Source organism: Myxocyprinus asiaticus, chromosome 48, assembly GCF_019703515.2.
Source record: "Myxocyprinus asiaticus isolate MX2 ecotype Aquarium Trade chromosome 48, UBuf_Myxa_2, whole genome shotgun sequence".
NCBI classification, from domain to species: domain Eukaryota; kingdom Metazoa; phylum Chordata; class Actinopteri; order Cypriniformes; family Catostomidae; genus Myxocyprinus; species Myxocyprinus asiaticus.
The window spans coordinates 12,053,369-12,070,537 of NC_059391.1; the positions used below are offsets into that span (position 1 = coordinate 12,053,369).

Sequence of the window (17,169 nt, forward strand, 5' to 3'; positions counted from 1 at the left end):
GCTTTGAAACGATGTGTGTTGTGAAAGGCGCTATAAAAATAAAAATGACTTGATTTAATATACTGAGTATTTTCGAGTTTCATTTTAATAATAAAAAAATACTTTTCAATTTGGATGTTGACAAAATAATAACATTAATAATTTTATTCAAAAAGTGGAACTTTCACATAGGCCTATTCTAGATTCATTACACACAAAGTGAAATATTTCAAGCCTTTTTTTGTTTTAATCTTGATGATTACGGTTTACAGCTCATGGAAATAAAAAATCCAGTATCTCAAAATATTAGAATAAAGAATTTATAACACAGAAATGTCGACTTTCTGAAAAGTATGTTCATTTATGCACTCAATACTTGGTCGGGGCTCCTTTTCCACGAATTACTGCAAATAATTATTGCTCAGTGGTCCAAAGTCCTCTTTTCAGATGAAAGTACATTTTGCATTTCATTTGGAAATCAAGGTCCCAGAATCTGGAGGAAGAATGGAGAGGCGCAGAATCCAAGTTGCTTGAAGTCCAGTGTGAAGTTTCCACAGTCAGTGATGATTTGGGGTGCCATGTCATCTGCTGGTGTTGGTCCACTGTGTTTTCTCAAGTCGAGAGTCAATGCAGCCCTCTACCAGGAGATTTTAGAGCACTTCATGCTTCCGTCTGCTGACAAGCTTTATGGAGATGCTGATTTCCTTTTACAGCAGGACTTGGCACCTGCCCACAGGCATTGGAGAAAAGCTTTCCATTCGATTATCCTTTCAATGAACAGAGCCAGCAAATCTGGATGTTGCACTGAGAAGTTGTCCATTTTATAAGGAAATGTAGGGCCTCTCAGTGGGGGTGTTCGCTCTCACCGCGGCCGCCGCCTAGATTACACTTCTGCGGCGAGTTCCGGCTCCGACGAGGTTTTGTTCCGTCCTCCTCGCAGCGTCAAACCCCACCGGGAACATTTCAGAAGCGGAGCGCTGCGAGGCAGCTGTATTTGCGAGATCATCAACAAACAACAATAAACTACTTTGCCTGTCGGACGTTGACTTCCTTTTGATTTTGTATTATTTCCTTGATTTTTGGGGTTCTACCATGGGTGAGTCGGCCATGGTTATTTTATTTATTTATTTTGTCCGGTTTAATTGTGTTTATTGTTGTTATGTCCTACTTTGTTGTGCTGTAGCCTTCAGACAAAGTTAATACACTTAAAAGTCCAGTTATGAACGACATGGATAAATTGACCGAATGTTCTGACATTCATTTTGTATTTGAACTGTGCGACTTGGACTCCGCGTCCGTCAAAAATAGACAAGACTTCTATCTTTACCCTGGATTCAGACCAGAGGAGGCTAGAGCGTCAAAATTCGCTCTGGCTGCCCTACCAACAACCCTATAGAAGATTCGTGTACGCTCTGACCTAGTTGAAATAGGCGGCAACGTTCGTTCGGAATGCTTGGTTTTGTGAACTATATTTAAAGGGGCCGCAAAACATCCAGACATGTCGACCGGAATCTTTTTGCCGACCTATCACAAGTAGAGTATATCCACAACGCTCAAGACGCGCCGGGCACGGACGCGGCGCTTCTCGCCGCCGAGAGACTCTGGCTGCCATAGAAAATGAATGACTTCCGGTCTATTTGACGCTCTCGACGCCTCTGGTCTGAACGCACCATTAGCGAAACAGCAGAGAGCCGCATCTGGGAGACATTGAAGCACGGAAGCATTGACTAGAGTGGCCGCGATCAGCTCCGGCGGCCGCGTCGGAGCCGGAACGCGCCGCAGAAGCGCCCGGTGTATAGCTCTCACCGCGGCCCGCTCTCATCGTATTCCGCCAATAACAACAATAAACACAATTAAACCGGACAAAAAAATAACCATGGCCAGCTTCTCGCAAATACAGTTGCCACGCAGCGCTCCGCTTCTGAAATGTTACCGGTGGGGTTTGACGCCGCGAGGAGGACGGAATAAAACATTGTCGGAGCCAGAACTCGCCGAAGAAGCGCAGCGGCCTCGGTGAGAGCGAAACCCCGCTGCGGCCCTACATTTCCTTATAAAATGGACAACTTCTCAGTGCAACATCCAGATCTGCTGGCTCTGTTCATTGAAAGGATAATCGAATGGAAAGCTTTTCTCCAATGCCTGAAGAAACCTCCGCAAACATGATGGGCTCCACTACCATGAATGGACCTGTTACTGCGCAAAACTTCGTTATAAATATGACGCATAATCCTCGCCGGGAACCTGGCCGTCCCACAACTGACTGGAACTTCAGGAAGATCTCTGAAGAAATGCTTCTGCGTGTTTTCCAATCACTGCTGTATCGCATCATACAAAAACTCTTCTAATAAAGGCTTCAAACAGACTTCTGACTGAAGAGCTTGAGACTTCAAAACAGCACTTGAGTGGAGCCTTCAAACTATCATCATCCTGAGCCTTCCATCACCGGCCATCACTGAGAGGAGGAGCATTAAAGCAGATTGTGTCTTTCCTTTATTGAACTGACTTGCACGGGATATGAACAGTTTCTTTGAGGTCCAGGAACAATGTGACATTGCTGGGCTACTCTGAGCTGTTGTAGTCTGGGTCAGTGCCTCTGGATCTTCAAAACCATCAACGAGGACCCCTCAGCACATTGTGTTGCATCCCCTGTTTTTATTGTCCTCTTGCTGAACTATTCCAATATTATGAACTATGTTCATCTTTTATTTGTTAATTCCACTGTTTTTTGATTTTCTAACACTGCATGCTGGAGTTTCGAGAACAGGTCTGTCAAAAGTCTTCAATTATTTTAATAAATTATATGTATTTTTTTATATACTGGGTATTTTTTAGTTCATTTTAATAAAAAAAAAAAAAAAAAAAAAAAAACACTTTTCAGTTTGGATGTTGACAAAATAATATTACTGTGATTTAAAACTCCCATAAACTCTCTAACACAAAAGGTGTAAGGTGCAGGAACGTTGTTCAACTAGCAAGGGTGTGGCTATGACAGTCTTGTCAAACACATAACATGAAAAACATGACAGTGGGTGGTTTTTCTTTTTATGACACCAGCACTAAATGAGACTAAAGAACTGATATACTGTAAAACAAAAACAGTGACTCAACCATCACGGATGCAGTTTGTGGGGATTTGGTCCTTTAAATTGGCTTGACATTTTTTAACAGAAAATGGACCAACAATTTGTAGTCCTGATGTCTCTAAAAAAATGTGTAAGTATATCTTTCTTGCTGCATAGAAACCATGTTACAGATATTGACACTGTCTTGGTCCAGTGTAGACAACAGAACTGGAATAGGACATGGTGACTATACAGAGGCAAGACAACTAGTTACATTTGAAATGTCAGAAGAGTAGGATATCAGCAATCATGTTACTTTACATCTTTCACTAAAACTGAGTCCTCAATGTCTCTGCTGCAGTATATATTGCTGTCCCTCATGTTTTGATATATTATTTTGATTTGTTTCTGTCAGGGTGCTGGGGAAACAGGACCCAAAAGCAGAGGGAAAACAGTCAATGAGTCAAAAAACAAAAAAAAAAACACAAAAGGCTCTACAGAGCCAGCTCGTCCAAGCTCAGTAAGGAAGCTGCTGGGGCAGGAAGGTTGTAATGATCAGCATTTCCAGGGAGGGGAACGCTGATCATTACAATCTTGAGCTGCCAGCCACACCTGCCCCTTGTTTGTTTCTCTTATTTAAACCTCTGCCTGTGTCAAACTCTGGTTGTTTGTCCTTGACCTTTAATGTGCTCTTGGTAAGCACAATAGATTAGTTTGCTGGGGTTGAACCCTGCTGGAATATGATATGATATGAAATAATATAATATAATATAGATTTCTGCAAACTAACGCAACCGAAAAGTGGTGAAAATTTTGCTCAATTAAAGTCTATATTTCATCATAACTTACAAAATGTTCAAAACTGAACTATCCTTTTATTGTGCACAGCCATTTGTAGTAGTCATTAGTCAGTTCAAGTTCCAAGCTTGGTACAAATGACAGATATTGAGGTCATGTTGACTGACCAAGGGTTGGAGACCTGCCTGTATCCAGGACAAAATGACACATGATGAACAATAATTACATGCTTATTCCATTTTTTAAATTTTTTTATTTTCTTGGTTAATAATAATAATGAAAGTTGAATGTGCCTTGACAATGTAGCTGATCAGATATTCACCACATAATGATATCAGCAGAAAACTGAACATATTAATAAAAATACAGGGAAACTGTGTGGAGATCTTGTGTCTTTGCGAGTGGACTAACTTATAATAATACAAATTGACCGTGAAGTCAGAAGCAGTAAAGATGTGTGGATTCCAAGTAGTAATCAACTTTTACTGCCTTCGACTGAGCCTGGGCACATTGAAAACAAGCTGTATGCTAGCAACACATATATTTGTGGTGACACTGCACTCTCCATAGGTTATTTTATGAGCTGGCTGTCATCAGTTTTGTCAAATGTGAAGTTCTCTCAGACATAATAGGCCAAATGTGTGCCTTTTAACACACACAAGCATATTTTTGTGCCTGCCCAGCACATACAAATACTTGATATGTACACTCTAAAAAATGCTGGGTTAAAAATAACCATTGCTGGGTTATTTGGTAACCCAGTGCTGGGTAAATATTGGACAGAACACATGCTGGGTTATTTTTGACTCAGCTTGCTGGGTTATTTATTTTAACCAGTGTGCTGGGTTGTTTCTTGACAGGATGCTGGGTTAAAGCGACTTTTTAAGGTTCTGCTCTTTTTAAAGGTTCTTTATTTTAGATAATCTACTACTAAAAATAGTAATGAGCATGTTATGCTTATTTAAAAAAAAGTAAAAAAAAAACATGTTTCACAAAAATTCAAATGAACAACAGTATACATGTACAATATGAAATGATTTTATTTAATTAATAAATGGCCAGCAAAAATGATCATTTTATTCTGAACCAGGCAGAAAATTAAAAAACTATTAAAAAACTTTTGGATGACAAAATAATAGCAAATAGTTATTTTACAGAATATCAAGTTAAATAAATACTATCAATATTTGTATTTAACATTTAATTTATTTAGTCCAGCATCAAATAATTCAAACAATGTTTAATTACATTTTCAGAACAAGGCAGTGCTTTAATTATTAAGAATGTACATTAATTACTAAACTGTAGCAAATCAATTCACAATACACCAAATAAATAAATAAATAAAAATAGATACATACATGGATACAAAATACCTGCATTAGTTAGTTTAATAAACAATTTAGTCCTCAGCAGCATAAATGGAGGCACGCAAAAAGCGAATTGTTGAATTTTCGGAACCAGGCATCTCATAAACTACCTGCTCCAAAAACTCCCAGGCAAGGGCACACTGTTTTGGAAAGTGGGTGTCAAAGCAAAAAAAGGACTTAAAACAAACATCTACTGCCTTGAGGAGAGTCTGCTCTTCTAGGGCTTCCCCATTCACCACCACAAAAAACTGTCCACCAACTCCAAGTTCTAAGACAAATGGGAAGGGCTTCTCCTCCCTCTGTTTTAGTAGGTACTGCACCATGTTGGTTCCAGACTAAATAAGAAAATAACATCAAACATTAAAGTGTATGTACTCCTTACCAAAAAATTGTTACAGGTTTAGTGCACTTGATGAACAGCTGTAATTTAAAATAAATAAGTGAGCCTGCTTTGGTGTTGTTTTCACATGTTCTACTTACTGGTTGTACATCAATGAAAGAGGTTCTGGCTTCCTCAATAGTTGGCCGGAAGGTTTTGTTGCCAATCTTGTACACTGATGGTGGAATGATCTGAGGTAAAATTTTCAGTGCCATGGTGCCTTTGGTATCTAAAAGGAGATAAAAGTTAATTGCAGTGATCTGATCACAAGCGATCAGCACTAAATACAAGTGTAAATGGGGCCCAAAATGGTTTGTAACTGAATCACAAAAAGCATATACTATATGGAGGTCATCAAAACACAAGTGACCACATCACATTTTAGGTGTAAACACTCCATCCTCAATGCGTCCTGGACAGTAGCTAAAATACACCTCTCAGCTCCTAAACAACCGCTGCACTAATAAGAATTTTAAATGTTGCTGGTTTTGTATGGCTTTAAAGGAATAGTTCACCAAAAAGATCTACTTCTTTCACAGTTTTCTCATCCTCATGCCATCTCAAACTCATATGACTTTCTTACTTCTGCAGAACACAAACAAAGATATTTTGAAGGAGATGTCTGTTTGTCCTTTTAATACAAGTCAATGGGGTTCCAAAATTGACCTAAAGGCAACATGAAGGTAATCCATACCTTCCAGAGTCCAGTGGTTTAATCCTTGTCTTCTGATTCAATAGCTTTGTGTAAGAGACAGACCAAAATGTAACTTCTTTTTTCCAGGGCTCCAGATTGCAACAACATTTTTCAACTGGTGCGACAATTTTGTTATAGTTCGCACACATCAACAATAATTTGTGTTTTGCAGAGGAATGAAAGTTATTTGAGTTTGCTCTAAACAGCATTTTAGTGTTTTTAAAAAGTGAGAAAAGGGAAGATCAAGAAGGGGCAAGTACTTTTAATGCAACTGTTTCTTCTGCATTTGATTTTACATAATTACTAACCTGCAGACATGTTGTCTAAATTCAGTAAATCCATTTGTCGTCCATCTCTTTTAGCAAAGGCCAGGATCTTGTCAGCAAAGTCAGGCAACCAGGATGAGCACAATTTGTCAGCAGCATCAGGGTGAAGTACACTAAAGTCTTGAGATATCTGTAGTTGGAAATTATGATTATGACAATTATGATTATAACGTCATAGAATTTTAGTGATAAATTCAATTTATTTTTTATTGTATTTTTATTTTACTCCGTTTTCTAAAGTGATGAAAGTGAGGCTGGCACTTTACCACATGATTAATGTTATTACAGTTATTATTAAATCAAAATTAAAATTCATCTGCTTCAATCTACTGGGCAACAGAGCAAAAAAGACACTGAGGTTATATTGCATTTACCATGCCTGGGGTATCCATTAGACGAGGGAACTCTGATAAAATCTCAGATATTGGTTTGGAGCTGTTCTGGCGAATCCAGTGAGCCCTAAAAAGAGCAGTTGCTTTCATATACTGCTCAACCTGGTCCTGTGGTCTGGTATTGTTTTTTAGCCATTCTTTTAACTGAATTGCTCTCTCAGAAGACAAAGTTGATGCTGTTGAGAGGTAAATTGGCAATGTAAAAAGTCATACTGGTTAATTTACATCAGCTGTCTATGTACAGTGCCCTCCACAAATATTGCCACCCCTGGTAAATATGAGCAAAACAGGCTGTTTATCCTCTTGCTCTTTCTTTCAAATATTCACAAAAATCTAACCTTTAAGTCAAGTAAAATGATTGAAATATCAAAGTAAATAAATGTGGGGGGAAAATCCACGATATAATTTTACTGGAGTATAAATATGAGGTGACACACAGGCCAAATTTCTACAGTCATAGAATACAGTATTGATGTGCAAAAAAAGGTTGCTGAGCTGCACAAATCAGGACATCTCTAAGTAAGAATAAGTAAGAAGTTTATATCTACTGGTAATGTTAATGATGAGAATGGAAAAGGACATGTGTCAGTGTTGACCCCATACATAGTGAGGAGAATAGTTTGAGTGGCTAAATAATCTCCAAGACGAGAGTCATGGCAGAAGCAGGTAATCACACAAGCCCGTTCATTCGCTCGCTCTCTCACACACACACACGCACCCTTGTTACCCCAATAACTGATTAAAAGCACCATTATTATTTCTAAAGTGACACTATCAACTAGCTATGAAGATTTGTGCCACATTACACAGCAAAAAAAAAAATATTTTTTTTTACCCAGTATTTTTGTCCTGTTTTACTGTAAAAATATCTAAACATTCTTAAAACAAAACTTCTTGTCAAGCAAAATGGCATAAGATATTAAGTCTTGTTTTCAGAGAAATCTGACTTTATTCTTACAACAAGAAAAATAATCTGCCAATGGGGTTAAGAAAAATAAACTTGTTTTCCCAATGAATTTAAGTTGATTTTTCTTACCCCATTAGCAAATAGTTTTTCATTGTTTTAAACAAATCTTACTAAAATTTAGATTTTCTCTCATAACAAGACGTAAGATCTTATGGCATTTTTCTTGTCAAGTAAATTTATGTTGTTATAAGAATGTTTAGGAACTTTTACTTGGAAAAAAATAAAAATAAATTAAGAATCTAATAAAAAAAATAAAATAAAAAATAAAAAGACTTTTGTTGTCTACCACCTCTGGTTGTGCATTTGTTTTTCAATAATTCAATGGATCATTATCAATTATTCCTTAAATTACTTGAAGGTTATATTTTAATGAAAGACTAAGAATATAGACAGGAAAGACATGTTTCCACAGCATCATTTCCTTATATTTACCAAGGGTGCTGTAGTTGTTTATAAGCAGAAGTCTTACTAGGAATGAAAGTCAACCTCTCCTCACAGACAGGCACTACGGAGGGCTGAGTTCTTAATCTCCGCATCCTCTTTCTTATATTGCGAAGGCGTTCCTCAAGAAATCCTGTGGAAGGCCTGTGTTTTCGCCCCTGGCTGAACCAGGCCTCCTGAAAGATAATGTTTGTTGTTGTTGTTGTTGTTGTTATACAATGTTTCAAAATCTACACAGTATCATTTGCAACCTTAAATCACCAATGTGCAAAAAACACCAGTAATGGTGGACTCACATAAAAATAAAAAAATCATAAAAGGGAACAAAAAGTTGACCAGTATAACTCAATATAACAGAAAAGTTAAATGACAGCTGAGATAGATAATGTCGGTCAGCAGAATAAAATAAGATGAATATACTCACAAAGCCATTTCCTTCAGGGTCACGGAGACAGGGAAATGTCTCTACTAGAGACATGGCCATTGCCTTTTTGGTCTCTGTTGATGGTCTGTATTATGATTGCCAAATAAGAAAGAAAAACATTGTTTCAAAATAGTCTCATTCTGTCTTGATTTGGGTGAAAATACATGCAAATACAACTTATTTATACTCATGTTTCGCCATATTTCTCAAAAAGACAAGAAACAGTAATTCGCACCATTGCACGCCTTTGCTTGGTGGTAATTTTATTACTCTCTAGACTCTCCACAATGGAGGGTCCATGTGGTGCTTCCATCAGTATTGCACGGATATCCTGGTACATAGCAGAGTTGTCAGTAAACTACAGTATCTTACTGAATGCAAATAGGAAATGTTACTTTACAAAAAGGTACTGACAACAAATTAAAAATAGTTGTCAGTAGTCATGCTTTTCCTAGTTGTCAGGAAACATACAAACGTGTCATCTGGAAAAAGATTAAGAACAAATGTTGGCTGTGTATTTTCCGATGCAGTGTTGGGCTGTGCAATTTCAGATGCAATGGTGGCCTGCGCATTTTCATATGCAGTGCTGTGCTGTGGTGGGATACTGTTCTACAGAAAAAATAAAAAAAATAAAAACAATGTTTTGGCAAATATAATATACAGTATTCTATATAAAAATATAAGTTAACTTAGTTAGTGCATTTAAAATGAACTGAGAAATTGATAAGGAATACTTGGAAATACAAATAATATTTCATATTGCACTTTTTGACACACAACTGCCAAGCCTGAAATGTGCACAAATTCTATGTCAAAGGTCTACTGGTCCTGACCCGTCTCCATAGCTGGCTTGTGGACATAGGCGCCTCTGGTTTCACAGAACTCTATGCATGCTTGGAGCTAGATAATGATGAAGCTTGCCTCCAACAAAAAAATATCTTCCCCTACCTCTACTGTATTTGTTTGACAAAATGTAAACTGATTTTCTAAATAATTTTTTAAAAGCCTTCAATAACACTAAACACTAAGAAAACTTTATTTGGATTAAACCAGATATGGTTAGATTATATGGAATTAAATGACATTATATTTGACCATTTTAAACAGTAACTGATTTCAATTTTTTTCAGACCATTACAACACCCTGTATCGGAGAGACACATAAAAACAGTCATCATTCTTTCTGAATGACTGAACTGTATGAACAGGATGATGATCAGTCAGATCAGTGACATCAATACATGTGATGGCACGAGTGTGTTGCACAGCAAAGGCAAATAAATGCCTTTCAAATCCAACAGTGACTAACTTCTCAATCACTAATATGAATTTGGAGTTAAAAGCCAAGCAGTGTCTTATACATCCAAATTGTGGGTCACCATTTGAACAGTAAGACACAAACACTGTCATACCTGGCCTATATGTTGTTCCCTTAAGTTTTACCCAGGCTGGCACATACACCTCTGTGTAGGATGGAATATTTTCCAAGCCTCCTTGGATTTCATCACTTCTCTCAAGATCAGCGAGAATAGTGCTGTGACCTTGGCCCACTTCAACATTGTGATCAAAGACACCTCCAGAAAAGAAATTGTAACACAACATTACTTGATGTCTAATGGCCATCGTCTTACAGATATTCCTGAAGTTGCATGTGATATGGCTTATGCGTTTAAAGAAGCCATGCTTCGCTTCAAATCGCATAGTCCAAAACTGCACCAATGGCCCAAGCTGTCTTATGGCTCTTGGATAATGCAACATGAAGTGGTGTTTAGGTTTCAGATGTTGATGTGGGTACAACTCAAGAAAGAGAGTATGGTGTTCCTCTATTAGCCACTTCAAGTAGATTGTGCTCTCGACAGTGAGAGATGGAGAAAAAATCAATTCCATGCAGGAAAGAAGGAGAAGCAGTAGCTCCCAGAACCTATTTGACTCTGGGACTAGATCTCCAACCATTAGAAGAAGCAGTCTCAAAAGGCACCACATCTGTGCTGCTGTCTGCTTCATGACCCCATCTTTGTTACGCAGGTAATGCTTTGTAATCAAAGTGGGCTTGTTGTGGACATCACTAAAGCCATAGTCAAAGCTTGTGATCCTGTAATTTAGTGTGTCTACAGTGAAGTGTCCTTCCTCAATCAGTGAGTTTATGATCAGCTTCATCTCATAACTCCCTACACCTTCTAAGATGTCATGCATAATGTCTGGTGCCATGTTTTTGCTGACATCAAAAAAGTGGAGATCATTGAGGGCACTTGCACGTTTTAGGCCAGTGTCCGAGACACTATCAAGACCAATGTCTCTCTCATTGGACTCAGCAGTTCGGAGAATGCCACGGTCTTCTTTTACCTGTACCCTAAGAACTTCTTTTGGAACACGGCACCACCGGCAAGCATAATTGCTTGCAAAGCTTTCAGTAAATCCAAGAACTGCATTCAGCCCCAAATTATCACCAACAACCTGGCAGATGCTGACTTTTACTGTTCCCTCAAAGGATGATGTTTTGATATCAACACCCTCTTTCTCTAATGATTTCATGTCCTCTACTATGGGCTTTAAAACGGCATCAATGCCATAGGTTTTGGCATCATCAGTTTTGTAGACTGCCAGCAAAAATAGGGAGGTAAGGCTGGAAAGCAGCTCTTTCGGTAAACATTTGATAGCAAAATACACAAATCCTAATTTGTGGACAGATGTCTTTGAGCCAAGGGGATTCACAGTCTCTGCATCATCAATGTAAAGAAGAAGAGGAATAGAGACTTCATGGGAGAACAGGGCATGGTTTTTGCAGAGCTCACCGTCACAAAAGTCTTGCAGAGCACCACTGTCTTGCTTCTGCCATGCAACAACCTTAGACATGATGCCTGGCAGTTCAAGTATCTTTTTTAGGAGAGGTCTAAGTGGAATGCGCTGAAACGTGTCACGCACTGAAATTTGCTTAACTGTACCACTGTTGGAATCTGTGTGCTGAACATAGGAAATGCCAGGGAAAGCCTCCTCAACTGGCTGAATGAAGTTGCCAGACTGCATAAAATACTTCATTTGCCTATATTCAGTTTCTAGGCCCTTGAAAGGCTCAGAAGCTACCTCGAATTGACTGTTCAATTCTTGTGCTTCTATGCTTTTGTCTTGTCCAAGATCTTTAAGCAAAGACATTGTTCTTTCCTGAAGCTTGGAGACAATATCAGACAACAGACTTGATGTTTCCTCCACTGTAAAATTAACAGCAGTGAAAGTCTGTGAAGACTTCGATTTCAGTTTAGCCAGGAAAAGAGCTACCCGATCTGTCATATCCTCTTCTTCCAAATCACCCAAATCACAAACCCCACTAAAGTCAGACACTTCTTTACAAGAATGTTCTTGAGCATCAAGTGCCTCAAATATCAAACTGGGAGCCTGGTCAGAATCACACCTAGCTGAGCTGCTGGTGTCATGGTCATTATTGTGTTGAACTAGGTGCCTTCTGTATGATCTCATATAATAAAAAGTCCTTTGACAACCATTCAGATTGCATTCAAAATGTGTAGAAGCACTGTTAATGCTGTGGACTGCCCTTAAGTGTGTAAAAAATGTTTCAAGTCAGCTATGCTGGCTTGGCAACGAAAACAGATATATTGCATGTCTAACTTACTAATTTTAGCTCTTGGAAATGTTTTAAAAATTTTAGTCGGAGGCCAATTTTTGGGATGAGTGCTGCAATTGTGTTCTCATCCAATAAAAAGAAACTGTCATCATCTATCTGCTCATCTGGAAGATAACAAACAGTAAAAGCAGGCATGGATTACATTATATACATTCTATTGAAACTGAAAAAGATGTTTGTGAATGGTTACCTGCAAATTTTTCAATGAGGCACTCAAGATTGCAGTTGGTGAGTTTTTGTTTCACAAAAATGTCCATTGCTGTACAAAAACACAAGGAAACATCTGATTAGCAATATCTTGACTAGGTTAGCTAGCTACTGCTAACCAAACCTAGCTAGCACTGTTGTGTCTTGCTAGCTAGTTGTTGTTGTTGTTGTTTTTTTGTTGTTTATTTCAGCTATTCTCAAAGATATGAGGTTGTAATATGCCTAACAATTCAACACTGTCAGGGTTTTTAAGTGTACTATTTCGTGTTTAATAAAACATATTGCACCCCTTTTGTGATGCTGATGATATGACGTGTATGCTGGTCATTGGTTTTTACTCAGCAGGTGCCGGGGTTGCTGGCTTACGGGGGGCGGGTACTGCACTTTGGTTGTAGTGAGTCGTCTGCCTAAACCTTACATTTCTGAATCCTCTTTCCTTGGTTTACTTAACGGTTTCATTGTGGCCTGATATTTTTTCATCTTATCATCGTATAATTTCATCGTTTGATAAGGCTGAAAAACGCAATATGGAAATAACCTGTTTTATACAACCACTAGAGCATTTAAGACGAAAAAATGAATATGTCTAAATAAATAATAATAAAAAAAAAAACTACGTCTTGAAACGCAGTAACCATGGATTAAACTGAATAATTGACGCCGTCCTATTGAATTATTGTCATTAACGGGCACCCGAAGAGTAACGGCCACGACGCAATTACAACCTCAGAGTGTTCATAATTTTTGAATGGTCACTTTTTCCTTAATTATGTAAATCCCAAAAATATAATACTTCTCACTAGTTGAAATAAAGCTAGTTTTATAGATTTATAGCAAAACAAATATCATCACTCACCATTACTCATATACTGTCCAACGTCGTCCTCCTTTCGACCGTTACGTTTTGGCTTCGAACAGCGCGAGGAGATGAGGAGATAACCCAAGCGCTGGGTCAAATATTCCAAGTGCACTTTGTGTCACCCAAGGAACCCAAACGCTGGGTCAATATGAGCCATTACCGATAATATAACCCAGCAAAATAGGTTAAAATACTTAACCCAGCGAATGGGTATAAAAAATAACCCAGAATTTTTTAAAGTGTATATACATTAAAGGAAAAATAGTATTTCAGTCATCTCTCACTGCATTATCCAATACTACATGTGATCCTTATCTGCTTCAAGACCCTCCTCAACCTAACCCTGACTCACAATTATTAGAAGAGTTTTTGTATGATGCGATACAGCAGTGATTGACAAGCACGCAGAAGCATTTCTTCAGAGATCTTCCTGAAGTTCCAGTCAGTTGTGGGACGGTCAGGTTCCCGGCGAGGATTATACGTCATATTTATAACGAAGTTTTGCGCAGTAACAGGCCCATTCATGGTAATGGAGCCCATCATGTTTGCGGAGGTTTCTTCAGGCACTGGAGAAAAGCTTTCCATTCGATTATCCTTTCAATGAACAGAGCCAGCAGATCTGGATGTTGCACTGAGAAGTTGTCCATTTTATAAGGAAATGTAGGGCCGCACAGAGCGGGTTTTCGCTCTCACTGCGGCCGCCGCCTAGATTACACTTCTGCGGCGAGTTCCGGCTCCGACGAGGTTTTGTTCCGTCCTCCTCGCAGCGTCAAACCCCACCGGGAACATTTCAGAAGCGAAGCGCTGCGAGGCAGCTGTATTTGCGAGATCATCAACATACAACAATAAACTACTTTGCCTGTCGGACGTTGACTTCCTTTTGATTTTGTATTATTTCCTTGATTTTTGGGGTTCTACCATGGGTGAGTCGGCCATGGTTATTTTATTTATTTATTTATTTTGTCCGGTTTAATTGTGTTTATTGTTGTTATGTCCTACTTTGTTGTGCTGTAGCCTTCAGACAAAGTTAATACACTTAAAAGTCCAGTTATGAACGACATGGATAAATTGACCGAATGTTCTGACATTCATTTTGTATTTGAACTGTGCGACTTGGACTCCGCGTCCGTCAAAAATAGACAAGACTTCTATCTTTACCCTGGATTCAGACCAGAGGAGGCTAGAGCGTCAAAATTCGCTCTGGCTGCCCTACCAACAACCCTATAGAAGATTCGTGTACGCTCTGACGTAGTTGAAATAGGCGGCAACGTTCGTTCGGAATGCTTGGTTTTGTGAACTATATTTAAAGGGGCCGCAAAACATCCAGACATGTCGACCGGAATCCGACCGGAATCTTTTTGCCGACCTATCACAAGTAGCGTATATCCACAACGCTCAAGACGCGCCGGGCACGGACGCGGCGCTTCTCGCCGCCGCGAGACTCTGGCTGCCTTAGAAAATGAATGACTTCCGGTCTATTTGACGCTCTCGCTCTCACCGCGGCCCGCTCTCATCGTATTCCGCCAATAACAACAATAAACACAATTAAACCGGACAAAAAAATAACCATGGCCTGCTTCTCGCAAATACAGCTGCCTCGCAGCGCTCCGCTTCTGAAATGTTACCGGTGGGGTTTGACGCCGCGAGGAGGACGGAATAAAACATTGTCGGAGCCAGAACTCGCCGAAGAAGCGCAGCGGCCTCGGTGAGAGCGAAACCCCGCTCTTTGCGGCCCTACATTTCCTTATAAAATGGACAACTTCTCAGTGCAACATCCAGATCTGCTGGCTCTGTTCATTGAAAGGATAATCGAATGGAAAGCTTTTCTCTAATGCCTGAAGAAACCTCCGCAAACATGATGGGCTCCATTACCATGAATGGGCCTGTTACTGCGCAAAACTTCGTTATAAATATGACGTATAATCCTCGACGGGAACCTGACCGTCCCACAACTGACTGGAACTTCAGGAAGATCTCTGAAGAAATGCTTCTGCGTGCTTGTCAATCACTGCTGTATCGCATCATACAAAAACTCTTCTTATACTGGCTTCAAACAGACTTGTGAAAGGCGCTATATAAATAAAAATGGCTTTACTTAATATAATGGGTATTTTCGAGTTTCATTTGAATAATAAAACAAATTATTTTCAGTTTGGATGTTTGACGGACTCCGCGCCCAAGCCGCACAGTTCAAAGAGAGATTGCAAATGAGACTTTCATTTTATGAGTCCTTCCGTGACAGTGAATTGAGAGAAAAGCTGAGAATCCACGATAAAGCTCTTTTCGGGCCGCACGAGTTGTGATATCAAGTTCACATTCACACAAAAATACCAAGCATTACAGAAAAATGCAGTACTGATTTTTGTTTCGTCAGCCAGCTCAATAAATAAACAGCGTTGGAATCACACTTGTAAATATATGCATCATGCTTGCAGCAGGGTTTGTTTTGCAGATGGTACAGGTAAAATAAACAAGTTAATTCAGTCGAATTGGATTGTTTCTCACCACAGTGAATTAAAACACCAATATCCCCTATATCATTGTTGGAGCCATTTTACTATTTGAACTTTATTGGTATAATGATTTTTGTTGTCCACTGGGTGACACTGTGGGAACGAAACCAAAGATAAAAGGAGCACCTGGGTAATGGAAGTCAGGTAGGTGCCTTGGTGATTAGGGAAGCACACAGTTTTCGACCGTATAGTAGTGCTGAAAACGTGTGAATGTTTTATATGCATTGAGATTATGTGAACCAAGAGGAAAACACTGTGGATATTTGTAAGTTTGGACTAATGGAAACCTCTGGAACTGTGAACCTGAACAATTGTGGTGTGTATCATAATGAGTGGAATATAATAAAGACATTTTAAATCTATACACTGCATTCAAGGACACTTGTTTTATGAGTTAAATACTGATCACTCCTGTTGCAAGGTCACCTCTGGCTTTATTGGAAAGTCATTACTATCATAGTATCAACAATAGAGAAGGCATATATGAGTGCTTTGTTTTATTGGCATAAAAGCAAGCCTAATAAGTAATAAGCACTGTCTTTCCTAACACAGCAAAATTAAAATGAAATGTTTGAACTAGACCTGGCAAACGCATAATCATACTCGTACATTCCGCACAGACAATGGGTGTCTCAATCAGCTCCCTATGTCGTGAATCAGTATATTGTGAACACGAATTCGGGCACTGAACATTGGGACACGATAACAAGCTTGGATGACAGACAAACAACTCTTTTAAAGTGAAAATAAGGCTTTGACTTCATAAATTTACACTTGTGCTCCTCTTCTAACAACTTGAGAGACTTCAGAAGACACGATGACCTGTTCCCCCATGTTTCCCCTTTGTCGAAGTCTGTTCCCCTATGTTTCCCTTTTTTCGAATTCTGTTTCCCCTTTGTTGAAGTCTGCTTCCCCTTTGTCGAAGTCTGTTCCCCCTGTTTCCCCTTTGCTGAAGTCTGTTTCCCCTTTGTCGAAATCTGTTCTCCCTACGTTTCCCCTTTCTCGAAGTCTGTTCCCCCTATGTTTCCCCTTTGTCGAATTCTGTTCCCCCTATGTTTCCCCTTTTTCAAATTCTGTTTCCCCTTTGTTTAAGTCTGTTCCCCCTATGTTTCCCCTTTGTC

The 17,169-nt window shown here is 39.1% G+C and overlaps 3 protein-coding genes across 3 annotated transcripts in view; 1 reads left to right on the plus strand and 2 right to left on the minus strand.

Annotated features, from left to right (window-relative positions):
• LOC127437201 (uncharacterized) overlaps positions 1 to 16,390 on the minus strand; it is a 30,565-nt gene extending 14,175 nt beyond the window's left edge. Inside the window, exon 1 of the mRNA XM_051691977.1 lies at positions 14,784 to 16,390. The gene's annotated coding sequence lies outside the window, so the exon portion shown is untranslated. The remainder of the gene's footprint in view (positions 1 to 14,783) is intronic.
• The window catches only part of acsbg1 (acyl-CoA synthetase bubblegum family member 1), a 54,218-nt gene that overhangs the window by 23,261 nt on the left and 13,788 nt on the right, over positions 1 to 17,169 (plus strand). The window lies entirely within an intron of this gene.
• Positions 4,856 to 14,272, minus strand: LOC127437203 (uncharacterized). The gene is made up of 9 exons (XM_051691982.1): positions 13,533 to 14,272; positions 12,660 to 12,728; positions 9,304 to 9,441; positions 8,833 to 8,917; positions 8,437 to 8,584; positions 6,983 to 7,176; positions 6,591 to 6,738; positions 5,690 to 5,817; positions 4,856 to 5,544 (listed from the first exon to the last, which is right to left on the minus strand). Exons 3-9 carry the CDS (start codon positions 9,408 to 9,410, stop codon positions 5,242 to 5,244), a joined length of 1,113 nt encoding a protein of 370 aa, XP_051547942.1. The 5' UTR covers positions 9,411 to 9,441; positions 12,660 to 12,728; positions 13,533 to 14,272; the 3' UTR covers positions 4,856 to 5,241.

What these genes read in the sequence shown, in the direction of transcription:
- LOC127437203 (XM_051691982.1), bottom strand. Translation starts at nt 9,410, where the DNA reads ATGAAAATGCGCAGGCCACCATTGCATCTGAAATTGCACAGCCCAACA. An exon ending in ACCCTGAAGGAAATGGCTTT is followed by an intron (nt 8,585 to 8,832) that starts GTGAGTATATTC and finishes ATTATCTTTCAG; the next exon opens with GAGGCCTGGTTCAGCCAGGG. An exon ending in CTTTCATTGATGTACAACCA is followed by an intron (nt 5,545 to 5,689) that starts GTAAGTAGAACA and finishes TTTCTTATTTAG; the next exon opens with TCTGGAACCAACATGGTGCA.